The sequence below is a fragment of the Enhydra lutris genome, unplaced genomic scaffold (assembly GCF_002288905.1).
Source record: "Enhydra lutris kenyoni isolate GAN:26980312 unplaced genomic scaffold, ASM228890v2 scaffoldscaffold343, whole genome shotgun sequence".
Taxonomy (NCBI): Eukaryota; Metazoa; Chordata; class Mammalia; order Carnivora; family Mustelidae; genus Enhydra; species Enhydra lutris.
In genome coordinates, this window is record NW_019154427.1 from 1 (window position 1) to 14,234 (window position 14,234).

A 14,234-nucleotide genomic window follows, 5' to 3' on the forward strand; every position below is an offset into this window, starting at 1 on the left:
GATCCCACCTAGGAAGTGAATGGCACTATTTTAACAGTAGAACATCTTGGGAAAATCTAAGAGGCTTACTCCTAACTTAAATCGTGAACATGGAAGCCACACCAGTTGGCAGGTACGTTCTCCTCTACAAAATCTACATGGACAGTTCAGTTGTCAAGCACCACAGAAAAACTTAACTTCAGCCACTTAGGATAGTGCATGTACTAAGGTTCTAAAAGAGAGCCTACATCTAGAGTAAGGAATCATTCATAGCCATCTTCATGAAACATGGTTACCTCAGAGTTTTTCTGGTGAGATCTGAGAATTAAACATGGAACCAAATGATGCCTTACTAACATGTAACCATCCAAGCTGCACGGACACGTACAGGTTTAGGCAAAGTCCCGAAAGAACTATATTTAGCCTTTCATATCCTGTGCAGGGCCGGCGGCTCGCCCTAAATGTCCCACCAAGGACAAGAGCAGCAACTTAGTTCGATTTCAGTACGATTATGGGCAGAAATTAATAGAGGCCCTTTTCACAAAGTTTAAGATGTAGAGTAGAATAAGGGAAGACCAAAAAAACAGAACTCCTATGAAACCAAAATAATTCCCCATTGGTCTTGTACTCCGTGAAACCCTGAGATGAACTGTAGTGGTCACGTGCCTAGATTTGGACCTCGGTTTGCCAGGACACTTCAGTAGGCTTCGAACTGGTTCATCATCAGCTTCCTGCTGTATTCATAGGCCAGAAAGAGCGCCCCATTGGCAGGGAACGCTCGAATCATTGTGGGTTTCAGTCCAGAGTATAAGGCCGTTATTCCTAGAAGACAAGAAGTGATCAAAGAATGAGACACCCCTTCTCAGAGAGACCCTATGAAGCCGCAGAGCCCAGGGCTGGCCACGGACAGATCCAGACAACACACTGAATGCTGACAAGGGATGGAAGGGCTTCTGTCCAGGTGTCCCTGGACTAACGGGAAGGATGGAGGCTAATGGCAACGAGGCCAGGCATCCAGTCTTCCAGCAAATCTTGGGGACGCTCAGGTACCACACATGAATCCCGGGCTCGCTCCTGGTACATGGACTGGGCAGAGCGGAGGCCTCACCTGGGCACAGAGAAGCAGCCCCAAGGCCACAGGAGGGCAGCAGCCTTACAGTGCCACCTGGGAGGGCAAGGACCACAAGACACTGGGCCAAAAGCACAGTCCTGTGTCTACAGCTGGCACTGCCCAGACTGTTACGAAGATCCAAGTGGATGAGGGAGGCGTAAGGACTCTGTGAAACTATGAAGTTTTATGCAACTCTGGAGTATGAACTGAACCGTTTCCACACCCTGTGACCGCTCTCTCGCAAAATCAAGCCCGAAAAGTTCACATCCCGAGGTGGAAGATGTAGAGTGGATGCTGAAAGGACAGGTCTCCACTCACCAGAGGCATGATCCTGGCTTTATACAAACATCACCTAGAAAATCTTTATACTCCTACGTTAACTCTCAAAATTCAGAGCCAATCACCTTCAGAAAGTCTTAGCATTAGGGACTTGGAGCACGTTCTTTTAAATCCTTTAGTGGTTCTGTTAGAGATCGTTTTCTGATACTATCTATAGTCTATAAAACAAGGGGTGCTGACTTCCAAGCCTTTGTCCCCTTAGGCACAATCTGGAGTTTTAAAGTTCCCTCCGGGCTATTTAGAACAAAGAATCCTGGCCCAGAAGTGAGGAACAAGGACATTAAACATTCTTGAGAATGGAAGTAAGCTAAGGAAGGGGCGCTAGAAAAAGGACAGGAGGCAGGGGAAGAGAGCAACCACACACACGTGATCGACCTCCACGAGGGTTATAGCGAAATGACCGGTCTAGACGCACCCACTCCATTTCTGCAATGAGCAGACTCCCTTCACTTTTCACAATGCTTATAAAGGTTCCGATAAATCCTGCCTGTTTTCCAGACATGGAAAGAACTTGAATTCTGGATTTGACGCAATCCACTGGGTAAACAGCAAGCCAGAGGCAGATCCCACCAACTCCACCGCTTAACATCAAAGGGACAGGGCCTAGAGGAGGAAAGCAGCCAACAGCATTTCTGTCTCAAGGACAGCATTTCCAGAGGTCAAGGTGGTAGTGGGTGCAGGTAGATGCAAATAAAAATGCTGAAACTTGGGGCACCTGTGGCTCAGTCCGTAAGGCATCTGCCTTCAGCTCAGGTCATGATCTCAGGGATCGAGCTCCCTTTGGGCTCCCTGCTCAGAGGACACAAGGTCCCATGTGGCACTCTGGGTCTGCCCCTCACCACAGGACCATGTCAGTGCTGATCACTGTGGCGCTGTGTCCCTCCCAGCCTGCCCTCCAAGGGACTGGCCCACACAGAACCAGCAGGCCCCCAGCAACATGGCAACCCGCCCCCACCCCATGGGGAATGAGAACAGTGGCCACTGAAACACAGGTCACGTTTTCTCCAACCCTCTCAGTCTGCAATATTTCATTATTTTAATGCCCCATAGCCCTGAGTCTTCCTCTACCATGAAAGCCAAAGTTGTCTTATTAAACACGATAGTTAAGCCTGGGAGCTTGCCTAACCCCAGAATAAGTCCAGAACACTGAAGGGATGTGTTAAGAAACAAGTAATCATTCATGCAAGCCAAACACTGCCATGATTGCGTCAAGCAGCTACACAGGACAAGCTAGAAAGAATGACACTTTTCCGTCCTCTGGAAACACTCTCAGGAGTTATTACCAAGTTTCATGCTTATTGCAAAATGCTTCACAGGTGACTTACCCCTTTACTGACGAGTTGCCACAGGAAAGTAATTTCTATATTCTCCCCTAAAATGTTATTCCAGTGGAGAAGTCTGGGATGCACAGCTCCACCCCCCTGGCGAGGACATGAGTGCACCAGAGGAAGGTGCCAAGGTCCTTTCCAAGCCTCCAGAAAGCTCAGCGCCCAGCGGCCCCCCGCAGCGTCGGCAGCAAGCAGGCCACTGTGGGGCGCGCCCGGCCCGGCCCAGCCAGATGCTTACCCAGCTCATCCTTCGGTCTCCCCGATGCAAAAAACGACCTGCTCAGCTCGTAGCCGCCAAAGAAGAAGAAATAGCCAGGCACCTCTCGGAGCAAGGTGCTGGAGAGGCCGTGGTAGAAGCCCAAGGGGCCGTCCTTCCCGAGGACGCTCTTCACCACGGACCAGACTGTGCTGCAGGGAGACAGGGAGCTGTGCTTAGGGCCGGGGAAATGGGGGGACCGGGGGGCGAGGCTGGCACTCCCACCCCAGTGGCAGGCCTGGCTCAACCCTGGGCAGGCCGGGAATGGCTGATTCTAGAAACCCAGGGACCCAAATTCTGAAAAGGAGGCTTCTGCAGGGAGGAAATCTCAGAGAAGCACAGATCCTATTATTTTAGGACAGCTGTTCTCACCTGAACTATCCAACAGCAAGGAAATATCATTAAAGTGTGTATTCACAGAGAGCTGTGTGTGGCCACCGGGCCTCCGGCCAAGACTTCATCAGACCACGCCAGAATCCCGTCTCAGATGGAACCATGTTCACATTTCCCAAGTGTGCCACTCAGCAAAGGAAGCCCTGAGAACACTCCTGGAGAAGGAGGACCCTGGATTTCTGGAAAATCAGAAAGACCTCCTCTGACTGTGGACAAAACAATGAAGGACCTGGACCAGTGCCAACATGGCAGGGCGGGTTCCTAGAGCTGCTTTGTGCTAGTTGCAAGGCTCACCTTGCAGGCAAGGTCGATTTTATGGCACACAAGAAGCAAGGGAAAAGAAGTAGGTGCTACCGAGCCAACACTCCTGCCCGATGACCGTTCTCCCCAAGGGTGGTCGGGGGAGGTGGTCTTCAGGAATCTGCCCCACAGCTTCCCCCTGTATAAAGGATTCCAGGAGCAGATCGGGACCCTCAGAACACATACAAATAAAATCCAACCCCCATTTGACGGGCGGAGAAAGAAAAGTCAGGGAAAGCCAGACAAGCTCTGATTTTTATATTGCCTGCAACCTCTTGCCCTCAATAAACAAATTCACTTTTTAGTTCATTGGGGAAAAAAAGTGCATTCATACATTCTGGATATTATCCAAGATGTAAAAGAGCCAATACCCACTTTTGTCCAACAATGAATAAGAGAAATTACAATAAGGAGCTGTACAGGCTCAGCAAGAATAAAATGCCCTCGTATTTGCCCACACCTCTACCTCCTTCAGTGCCTACCCTCCTCTACCTTTCTTTTGAACGGGTGGATATAGAAGGAATCTGTTCAAATGCTTACGGTCTTTTTGCTTTGTGTTAGTGCAGCGAAGGAGGAAGGGAGTAGATGTTACTTGAAGGCAAGACAAAGGAAATTCTTAGAAACTCTACAGGGCAAGAAGCACTGAGGATTTAGTTCTTAGAAAGTAAGTAGGCAAGAATTTCTATTTCAGGCTGATCAGAGCCCTGGAGCAGCAGTAATGCAGGATCCTTTCTGTCTAGACCCCTCTTCCTGATGGTGCGCACCATGGCAGGCCTTATCTGTCAGGAAAACAGCAGCAGAAACCACATCTTTGGTGTGTTTTAGGGAACCCCCTTGCTCTTCACTGTGCTCTCAGCAGGTGACCTCGCTTGGACCAGTGAAGAATCAAACCCCCCGGTAATCAAAAGCATTTCAGAAGGCTTCATCAGGCATCACTCATTATCTAGGTCCTTCCTACAACTCCGCTCCCATTCTATAATGGGAATGTAACACAGTGATCCAACTCAACATGACGGCCTGCCTTCTGAACCAAGTCTTAACCCCAAGGTACCATATACCCCTGTGTAGGCCAGGAGTATATAGCCACACCTAAAATATTGTCAACCGATACTTACCTTTGTGCAAGGTGTCCATTTGCTTAAGTTTTTGGAGCCAACAATTACTTTCCTTAAAAATACCTTAGGAAGGGGTGCCTGGGTGGNTTACTTTCCTTAAAAATACCTTAGGAAGGGGTGCCTGGGTGGCTCAGCGGGTTAAAGCCTCTGCCTTCGGCTCAGGTCATGATCCCAGGGTCCTGGGATGGAACCCCACGTCTGCTTCCCTCTCTGTCTCTGCCTGCCTTTCTGCCTACTTATGATCTCTGTCTGCCAAATAAATAAATAAAATCTTAAAAAAAAAACAAAACAAAACACCTTAGGAAACCAACTGAAGGTTGCTGGAGGAGAGGTGGGTGGGGCGATGGGGTAATTGGTGACGGGCATTAAGGAGGGTGCTTGATGTAATGAGCACTAGGTTTTGTATTTAAGTGATGAATCACTAAATCCTACCCTGGAACTAATAATACATTATATGTTAACTAAATTGACTTTAAATAAAAAATTTAAATGAAAAAAAAAAATACCTTAAACTACTCCTAAGGGACATGAGAGCAACTTTCTCGGTTCTGTTCCTGTTCTACCTCTGAATCTGGGCATTGGTTACAAAAGTGTTTGTAACCACCAAAAGTGTTTGTTTCTTATGCTTTTGGACCTCTAGCTATAAATAATCGCTTCAAACTGGTTGTAAAGAATCTCCAGGGTGCAGGATATAGAACTCTATCAGAAACCCCCCCCTCCCTGGGAGGAGACTACTTCTGTAAATGGTCAATTAATCTGATTTTTCCAGTCAGATTTACAAACTGAGTCAACCACAGTGACAAAGAGCTTTAGTCAGCCAGATGTCAAGATAAATAAGCAAATGTTGAGATTAATAAAGACAATAAATCACACTGTGTATGACACACACTCATGTAACTAGAATCTGTTTGCAGGACTGAGGGGGAGAGCATTCTGATGGCTGCAGAGTAGCTCACGAGGGCTCTGAGGAGCATTCAGAAGCCAGGCTCTCTGTGGGTACATGAGAAGGGTGGGGGAGGGAAGTAAGAGAGTGACTCTGGGATCTGGGCTGATCAGCTCACGTGAAACCTGGGAACGGGCACCAAATATTCATCTTGGAACCCAAGTTGGCATTTCTGAAGGCTCAGCTCTCAGACACGGTTTCAAAGCTGTCTGTTGTGTGCCTCCAACACAGCCGGGGACGCTGCCTCATGCACTCAATGAGCCAAGAGTGAGAGGAGTTCTCGGCCTCGCCACTTCCCAGGTGTGAAACATCTGCAGACAGTGGTCCGTTGTGGGAGCAGGAGTGGGTCCGGCCCTCTCAAAGTTCATTTAGGAAGTCCCCCTCTGACTGGTAGGGGAAAGAGTTCTAAAAACACAATATTTTGGAGTAGATAAATCTCTTTCTCTGCCACTGAGTTTTAGTAGAATATAAAACTGACAAATACTCAATGCACCAAGGCAACGAGAGACCCAACATTTGTGCCCAAACAGCGCTTACTTGTGGCTTCTGGTGATCTTCCCTGACGACTCCATCTCATACATGGTCTGTAGCCAGCTCTTGACGAGCTCAGTGGGGCAGAGCACCAGGGCCGCAAAGGCAGAGGCAAAGGAACCCGCGGCTGCGTTCTGCAGATCAGTGGAAGGAAACCAGCTCGGGAGTCCAGTCATTCATTCATTCAGCACTCCCCACACAAAGCTCTCGGCTGGTAAGGGAGAGCAAGGATCAAAGGAGAGGAACACTTTCCTGAGTGCCCACTGGGAACTCGCACATGCGGTTTCATCTAAGGACCCCAGCCCTGGGAGGCCAACACCGATACCGACACCCCAATTTTCATGTGGAAAAACCGTGCTTAGAATACCTAATGTACCTGAAGTCACACCACTACCACGTGGCAACGCTGGGATTCAGACCTGAGTCTGCCTGACTGCAAGATCCAGCTCCTTTTATTAGTCATAGTCACGGCGACACACACGGAATGTGTCCCCCACCCCTAAGGCTCTATGCAGAAGCTGTAATTCCCCAAGGTGATGGTATTCAGAGCGGACCTCTGGGAGTGATTAGGTTTAGTGAGGTCGTGAGGGTAGAACCCCCCATGATGCAATCAGTGTCCTTATAAGAGGCCACCGCTCTCTCTCTCCACCCTTTGAGGACACAGCAAGAAGTTGTCCCTCTGTAAACCAGGAAATAGGCCCTCACCAGACACCAAATCAACCAGTACCATGATCTTGGGCTTTCCAGTTTTCAAAACTGTGAGAAACAAATGTTTATTTAAGCCATCCAGTTAACAGTATTTTGTTACAGCAGCCACAACTAAGACAAAGTGATATATAAGACAAAAAACAAAAACAAAAAAAAAAAGAGGGAGGAAAAAAATTACCCAAACTCCCACCACCCCAAAGACACACCATCACCAATACCTTGGCGTATCTGCCACTAAGCTTCATAAAACAAGGCTCCGGGGCCATCCCTGTACGCCCCCAATCCAACCTGGAACAACCACATGTACAAAGTAACTGTTGCAGATGAAAGCCCAGAATAAATCTTTAACCAAAAAGCTGCTCATTGCAAAAAAGATTTCCCAGTTCCACTGATGACCTCCTGACCTCAGCCACAGAGGGGAGCAGGAGCGAGGATGGTGGAGGAGGGGGGTGAAGGAGGGGGTCAGCAAGCTCGAGAGCTGGAGGTAAAATGGCTACATCGGGAATCTAAACGGAGAAACAAATGCACGTAAACACAAGCAGCATTCATTCCACCATAGGAGGGTCTGGTACCACCAGCCACAGTCACCAGCAGGGCTGTGAAAGCGAGGTCCCATCGGAGTTCAAAAATACGGGGAAAAGTCTGAGAAATTAATTGTCAGGAATTCTCTTGAGCGTTCACAAGGGTCAGAAAATAAGATCCCTTCCAGCCCGGGAGTGTTCGGTCACAAGAGCTCTGCTGGCACCCGGGACTGGGCAGGAAGAGTGAGCTGCTCACAGGACAACTGACTCCCTGACTCTCACCTGTTCAAGCCAACAGCCTGCTGTCACCTAACCACCAGGACGCCACACCCCCGTGAAGTGTCCCCCTCCCCTGGCTACTGAGAACCCCTCACAAGTTTTCCCCAAACCATGAGCAAAAGCCTAACAGACTGAGCACATGCGACTGTCCGGGGTTCCGTTAAACAGTCACATAAACAGAGGTCAGACAGGAATAGAAAATCAAGGGCCGCCTCCAATCTCAGCCCCAAACACAAGTTCCCTAGTGACCTGGCATCGGTGCCATGGGCAGACGGAGGGCGGGGCCCAAGCCTGCCCGCTCCCAGAAGAGTTGGTGGGGAGCGAGGCTTTCTTCCAGGAGGGAGACCCTGCTTGCGTTCCAGACTTGCTTCTCATTTCAGAGAATCGGGTATGAGGCCATTACCCGGCGACATGCAACTCTGCTTGTGCTCAGCTTCTAGCGAATGGAAACTGTCCAACATGGTTCACACCTACTCAGCGGCCTGTCAAGACCAAAGCTTAAAGTGGCTTCTGCAGTCTTTCGGCCAGCCTGCAGATCCAGGCTTCGTTTCCCTCGGGCACCCTTCATCAATTTGCTGACCAGTAGCCAGAACGGCCAGGTTTGCGGGAACAAAGATGGCATCGATCGGTGTGGAAGCCCTTCAGCCTAAGAGTCGGCTGCCTGAGTATGAGCACGCTGTTCTAGTGCAACAACAAGGCCAAAGCNTGCCTGAGTATGAGCACGCTGTTCTAGTGCAACAACAAGGCCAAAGCACACTTGCAGTGGACTTTGAGTCCTCTCCCCTACCTGGGCGCCCAGTGAGGCACGCGGGGCCCCAGGCTGCACCTGCAGGAGAGGCGTTAGACCCAGAACTGAAACCGCAGCGGGCACAGGATGGGATTTGGTAAGAATCGGCTGCTTATCACCCATTCAACAAACATGTACCTGAACCCTCCTGCTGTGTTAAGACCCCATGTGGACAAAGGTCAAAGGAGAACTCTACTCGGGGTGGCATTCAAGCCAAGGACATGCAAATATTTACGGTATCATTGCTGAAATTCACGGCAGGCTCTTCCAAGCAGTGCTTTCCTTTCATTGCCTCTACTGACCACGCCTTCCTCTAGACCTGACCCCTACCACAGTCCAGAGCCCCGACTCTGGTCTTAAGGCAAGAGTACTGGACGGGGACTCAGAAGACACGGCTTTGGGTCCTGCACTCAGTTATGAGCTCAAGTAATAGGATCCTAAGCCAGTATCTGCAAGTCGGAGTCCCCAGCTTTAAGAGAGAACAGCAGGGGCTCTGCTGCTCTCACAGGATCATGAGGAGGGATGAACAAAACAGGACAGGTGTGGGTGCCCCAGCTCCATCAACTCTAAGGTGGTCTTTCCCTGCCAGATAATAAGCAAACACCGTTCTGTGGGATGAAGACGCAGCTCCCTCCTGCCTCACCAGGACCGGAGAGGAGGGTACGGGGTGAGACCACATGAAACAGAATGGCTTCTTGGCTGTAGGACTTCCTCCAGGACCTCATGTGGCTGCTTCCTACCTCCATCTTCTCCATAAGGCATCCTCCTCTGGGAATGTCACAGGGGACCTAAACGTCCCATCTTGTCCCAGAGAAAGTGTCCCCCTCTAGCAGGAAGAGTGACAGTCGCTACAGTGTTCTTTCTGTTAGTCTCTAGCATGAGATCCCACACTCTCCTGGTTTCTCTCCTGCTTATTTCTTTACTTCCTCCTCCTCTTCATGACCCCTTCTGTGCCGGAAGGTCCTGGAATCCATGCACAGCCCTCTACAGATGCTATCTCCCTGGATGATTCCATCCAGTCCCAAGCCTTTAAAAAACACGTTCCATCCAGGAAGACAAAACTCCTGCTTACAAAAGGGCACATCTTTGAGATCACTAGGCGTCTCCAGAGAACACTCTGTACAGAAGGGGCCTACAATCGGGTGGGACCGGAGTTGCAAATGGGTTTCCAATTCCTACCGTAACAACCCATACGGCTATCTGCCCAACCATGAACCTGATACCATTTTAAATGATTTAAAATAAATCAACGTTCAAAAAAGGGAGGGCTACACATGCCGGTGGTTCCTGAATCCTCTATGGTCTCTGTGTAAATAAATATGCAAGCGAGGACGCAGCACAAGCCGAAGTCCGATGTTTGGGCAGACTTGGCCAGACAAAGAGTCAGTCCATCCGCATCTTCACAGATGCTTCCAATTCCTCCCAAAATTCCAAGTTGCTCTCCAGCCTGTCTGGCTCAGGCAGCTTCTTCCAGTCCTCTGCACTGTGATGAAGAGGAACCCAAAGCTCGCTCACAAGTTGCACCTGTGGCTCCCGTCCAGCCCTCGTGCCCACAAGAGAAGCAGTACCACCAGCGGCATCTGAAAAGCATCTTCCTGAAGAACACCGGCACGTAAGGGCACCTCCTTCTCCACGGTGCATTACTGACTAGCCTTCTGCAAGTTTTACAAGACAACTTCACAATCAGAAACAAAGTGGTTATGTTAAAAAAGGAAACACTCTTCCCATTAGGTATCATAAAAATTTTGACTGGGCAACAACGTTGTGTTTCTAAACAAAGGAAGAAAGTGTTAGTGCCCACAACTCACCTCAGCCTGGCCTGCTTCTCCAATCCAACCACTTTCCGCACCACCTGTTGGCAGAAGCCGTAGCACATGAAGAGGACTGGGTTCTCGGCGATGTTGGCGATCAGCGCTGGGCTGGTCCCCTTGTAGAAGCCGCGGAAGCCCACCTGGGAGTAGGTCTCCAGGCAGCAGTCGGTGAGGCCCCGGTACAGGTCAGGGAACGTCTGCATCTTCACTTTCAAGGTGTCAAAGGGCTGCCCGGTCAGCACACATGCTGTGCCCCCTAAAACCAGGACAGAAGTCTCCTCCAGCACCAGTCTTCTGTTTTAGAATGCAGCCGCAAACACCCACAGAAATTTAGAGAGAGATAAGCACCCTACCCCAGGGCTTTCTTCTGTCGCAGTTCACTCCAACCTCTCTTCCCACCCCCNACTCCAACCTCTCTTCCCACCCCCCGGCAACCAAACCTCCAAGCCCAATTCAGTTAACAACAAAGGGTCCCCACTGTGCCCGGCACCCAGCTCCAGCTCTGAAGGAGCCCACCCTCAGTGGGAGAGACAGACACGTGTTCAACAGTCAAGACCGCAGGGTGCACAGGGGTGGCGTGTGTTCGGAGGTGTCAGCAATGGGGTCAGATGGACTTGGTCCTGAAGGCCGGCTCTGCTGTGAGAGTCTGGACAAGTGATATTAACTTCAGAGCCTTGGTTCCCCATCCAGTTTGCATGAGGATTAAATAAAAATGGACGAGAAGGCTGAAGATAACAGCTGCTGTGCCAACGGTTCATGAAGAACAGTCACTTTGTGTGCGGTTCATGAAGAACAGTCACTTTGTGTGCGTGCAGTCGTATTAAGGGAGGGAGGAGAAGTCCGGCAGGAGTGAATCACCCCTCTCTGCCTAATCCCCAGCAGCACAGATGACTATCAGAAAAACAGGGAAAAAGGCAACAGATAAAGATGACAAAGAGTCTGGCTAATCCCTAAAGAGCTAAAATTGGACCACACGGAAAATCTTCATCTGGATTCTACCAACTAATGATTCGTATTCAAACGGAGAATGCACTGAATCCTACCGTGCTTAGCACCAATCATGTATTTTTACACTTTTATATTGTAAGAGTTTAGTAAACAGCAAAATCTAAATTGCTGTAGAGGACCTCAATAAAAAAGCCTGAATGTAAAGAAAAGAATGAACTCTAGCCACGCCACCCTGTCATAACCCCGGACGCTGGACTAGGTCAGCATTTGGAAAATGCCACTCATTAATGCTTCTACCTTTCCTGGGCCTCAGAGATTCCTGCATCTCAGATGTCCACTGTTTGTGTCAGGAAACCTAACTATTGGATTAGGTATGTATGTATGTATGTATGTATGTATGTATGTATGTATGTATGTATGTATTTATAAGAGATTTTATTTATTTATTTGACAAAGAGAGATTACAAGTAGGCAGAGAGGCAGGCAGAGACAAAGAGGGGTAAGCAGGTTCCCCACTGAGAAGAGAGCCCGATGCAGGGCTTGATCCCAGGACCCTGAGACCATAACCTGAGCCGAAAGCAGAGGCTTAACCCACTGAGCTACCCAGGCGCCCCTGGATTGTTTTTAAAGTGTCATCAAAATTGAAGAGAAGGCTGGGGCCCCTGGATGGCTCAGTTGGTCAAGTATCAGACTCTTGATCTGGACTCAGGTCCTGATCTCCAGGTTGTGAGACTGAGCCCAGCATTGGGCTCAGTGCTCCGCATGGGGTCTGCTTATCCTTCCCCCTCTGCTCCTGCCCCCACCTCAAGATCTTTTTTTAAAAAATTGAAGAGAGGGCTTACATAAATATTGTATGTAATTTTATGCGATTTCATAACTGACATTATGTAGTTACTCTGACTGAATTGTGCAAAGTAGAGACAGGAGAGGGGCTGTTTTGAATAACTCCCACGAATTACTGGCAGATAAACATTTTCAAGGAGCATGAAGACTATGAGCTCTTCTTTTAAGCAATTGCAAGTTAATCTGGGATCCTATCCCTACATTCTTCTAGGAGAGATCACTTCTTCTAGGAGAGTAATGATCCATTTCCACTCTGTCTTGCCAAATTATCTTCAGTTCTGAATTAGTGGAACATTATTCAATAAGATGCTACTACAATTATAGTTATTCTCTCTCAGGTACTTCTAGGAATAAAATAGGACCGTAATTATATAAAAATAATTATTCCAAAAGAAGAGGTGAATGTCAGCATTTTTAAAGAGGGTACATAATTTAGGTAACCTAGATGCAGATAAACTGAATAAACCACTTCATTCAGAGCACTGCAATTTTAACTGGAACCTTTCCATAGTTTAACCCAATCATCTTCAACAGTTCCGACATCAAAGGCTGCTAATACATGGACTTTTTGCTTATCTATAACAGTTACATTTCCAACAGTGAGAAGGTAGGAGGCTAGTGTATGCTCAAATACTAACTACAATTTCCTCCTCTCATCTATGGAGATAACTGACTCCCATGTAATTTACCACAAAGGATACTGTCCAGGCCCCCCTTAAGTGGGTGATGATAATTCGGAACACCAGCACCAGCCACTGAGACCTAGCAGGTCCTCAGATNATTCGGAACACCAGCACCAGCCACTGAGACCTAGCAGGTCCTCAGATACCCATCAAGTATCCCAGAAGCTATGAATAACTTAGAGGAATATTTCTCCACTTGCTCAAAGCATAGACCTCTGATCATCTCATTCTCCTTGACTGAAAAATGGAAATAGTTCTGCATTCTTTCATAAGTGTCCCTAAAGGCCCTGCAGGAGAGGGGCTCAGACCATGGTGCACTCTATACTTTACCAGGGCCAGTGTTGTGGGTTTTCTATGCTTAAAATAGTTGAGTCAGCAAATAACAAGGTGGTAAAGAAATCTAACCTGGCAGGGATGGCGTCGGTGTTGAAAATGGGGATGATCAAGAAGCAAACCCTTCACCAGAATGTCCAGGACCACCTTGTCCACCCATGCAAAAATGGAGAACCTCAAACCCAATTGAGGCACTTGATAAATGTTCTGTTTAACTGCACAAGGAGGCATAATATTTTCAACATGTTCCAATCGTAAAAGGCCCTCGATGGATTAAATGCTCCAATAAAGAAAAAGGAATGGGGGGGGCTCAGTCAGTAGAAAATGCAACCCTTGATCTAGGGCTCATGAGTTCAAGCCCCACTTTGGGCATGGCATTTACAAGACAGAGAGAAAGAGAAAGAGAGAGAGGAGAGAAAGAGAGAGAAAGAGAAAGAAGAGAGAGAGAAAGAGAAACAGAGAAAGACAGAAAGAGAAAGAAACAGAGACAAATAGAAAGAGAAAGAGACAGAGAAAGAGAGAAAGAAAGAGAAAGAGAAAAAGAAAGAGAAAGAAAGAGAAAGGAGGGAAGGAAGCAAAGGAAAGGGAAGAAGAAAGGACAGAGTGAATGGATTAAAAAAGGAAAAAAAAAAACAAAAAACAAAAGCAAAACCTATCTATATGCTGCCTACAAGAGACTCCCTTCAGACCTAAACTCACATATATTGAAAGTGAAGGGCTGGAAAAACATTTAACATGCAAAGGAAAAAAAAAAAAAAAAAAAGCTGGAGTGGCAATACTTAATAAAATAGACTGTAAAACACTGTAGCAAGAGACAAAGAAGAGCACTACCTAATGATAAAGGCATCAATCCAACCAGAAAATAAGAGGATGTTACAAATATCTATGTACCAATATAGGAGACCTAAGTACATAAAGCAATTAACAGACACAAAGGGATAAATTGACAGTAATTATAGTACAGGACTTTAATACCCTGTATACATCAATAGGTCACCCAGACAGAAAATTAACAAGGAAACAGTG

General features: G+C 47.9%; 1 protein-coding gene across 1 annotated transcript in view; it reads right to left on the reverse strand.

Moving 5' to 3' along the window:
- Positions 1–585: 585 nt before the first annotated feature.
- LOC111140265 (mitochondrial ornithine transporter 1-like) overlaps positions 586–14,234 on the reverse strand; it is a 20,929-nt gene continuing 7,280 nt past the window's right edge. The window contains exons 2-6 of the mRNA XM_022492572.1: positions 10,399–10,695; positions 6,302–6,454; positions 2,996–3,165; positions 1,871–2,032; positions 586–801 (exon numbers count right to left, since the gene is read on the reverse strand). Coding sequence (XP_022348280.1) covers positions 677–801; positions 1,871–2,032; positions 2,996–3,165; positions 6,302–6,454; positions 10,399–10,695 — 907 coding nt within the window. The 3' untranslated portion in view covers positions 586–676. The remainder of the gene's footprint in view (positions 802–1,870; positions 2,033–2,995; positions 3,166–6,301; positions 6,455–10,398; positions 10,696–14,234) is intronic.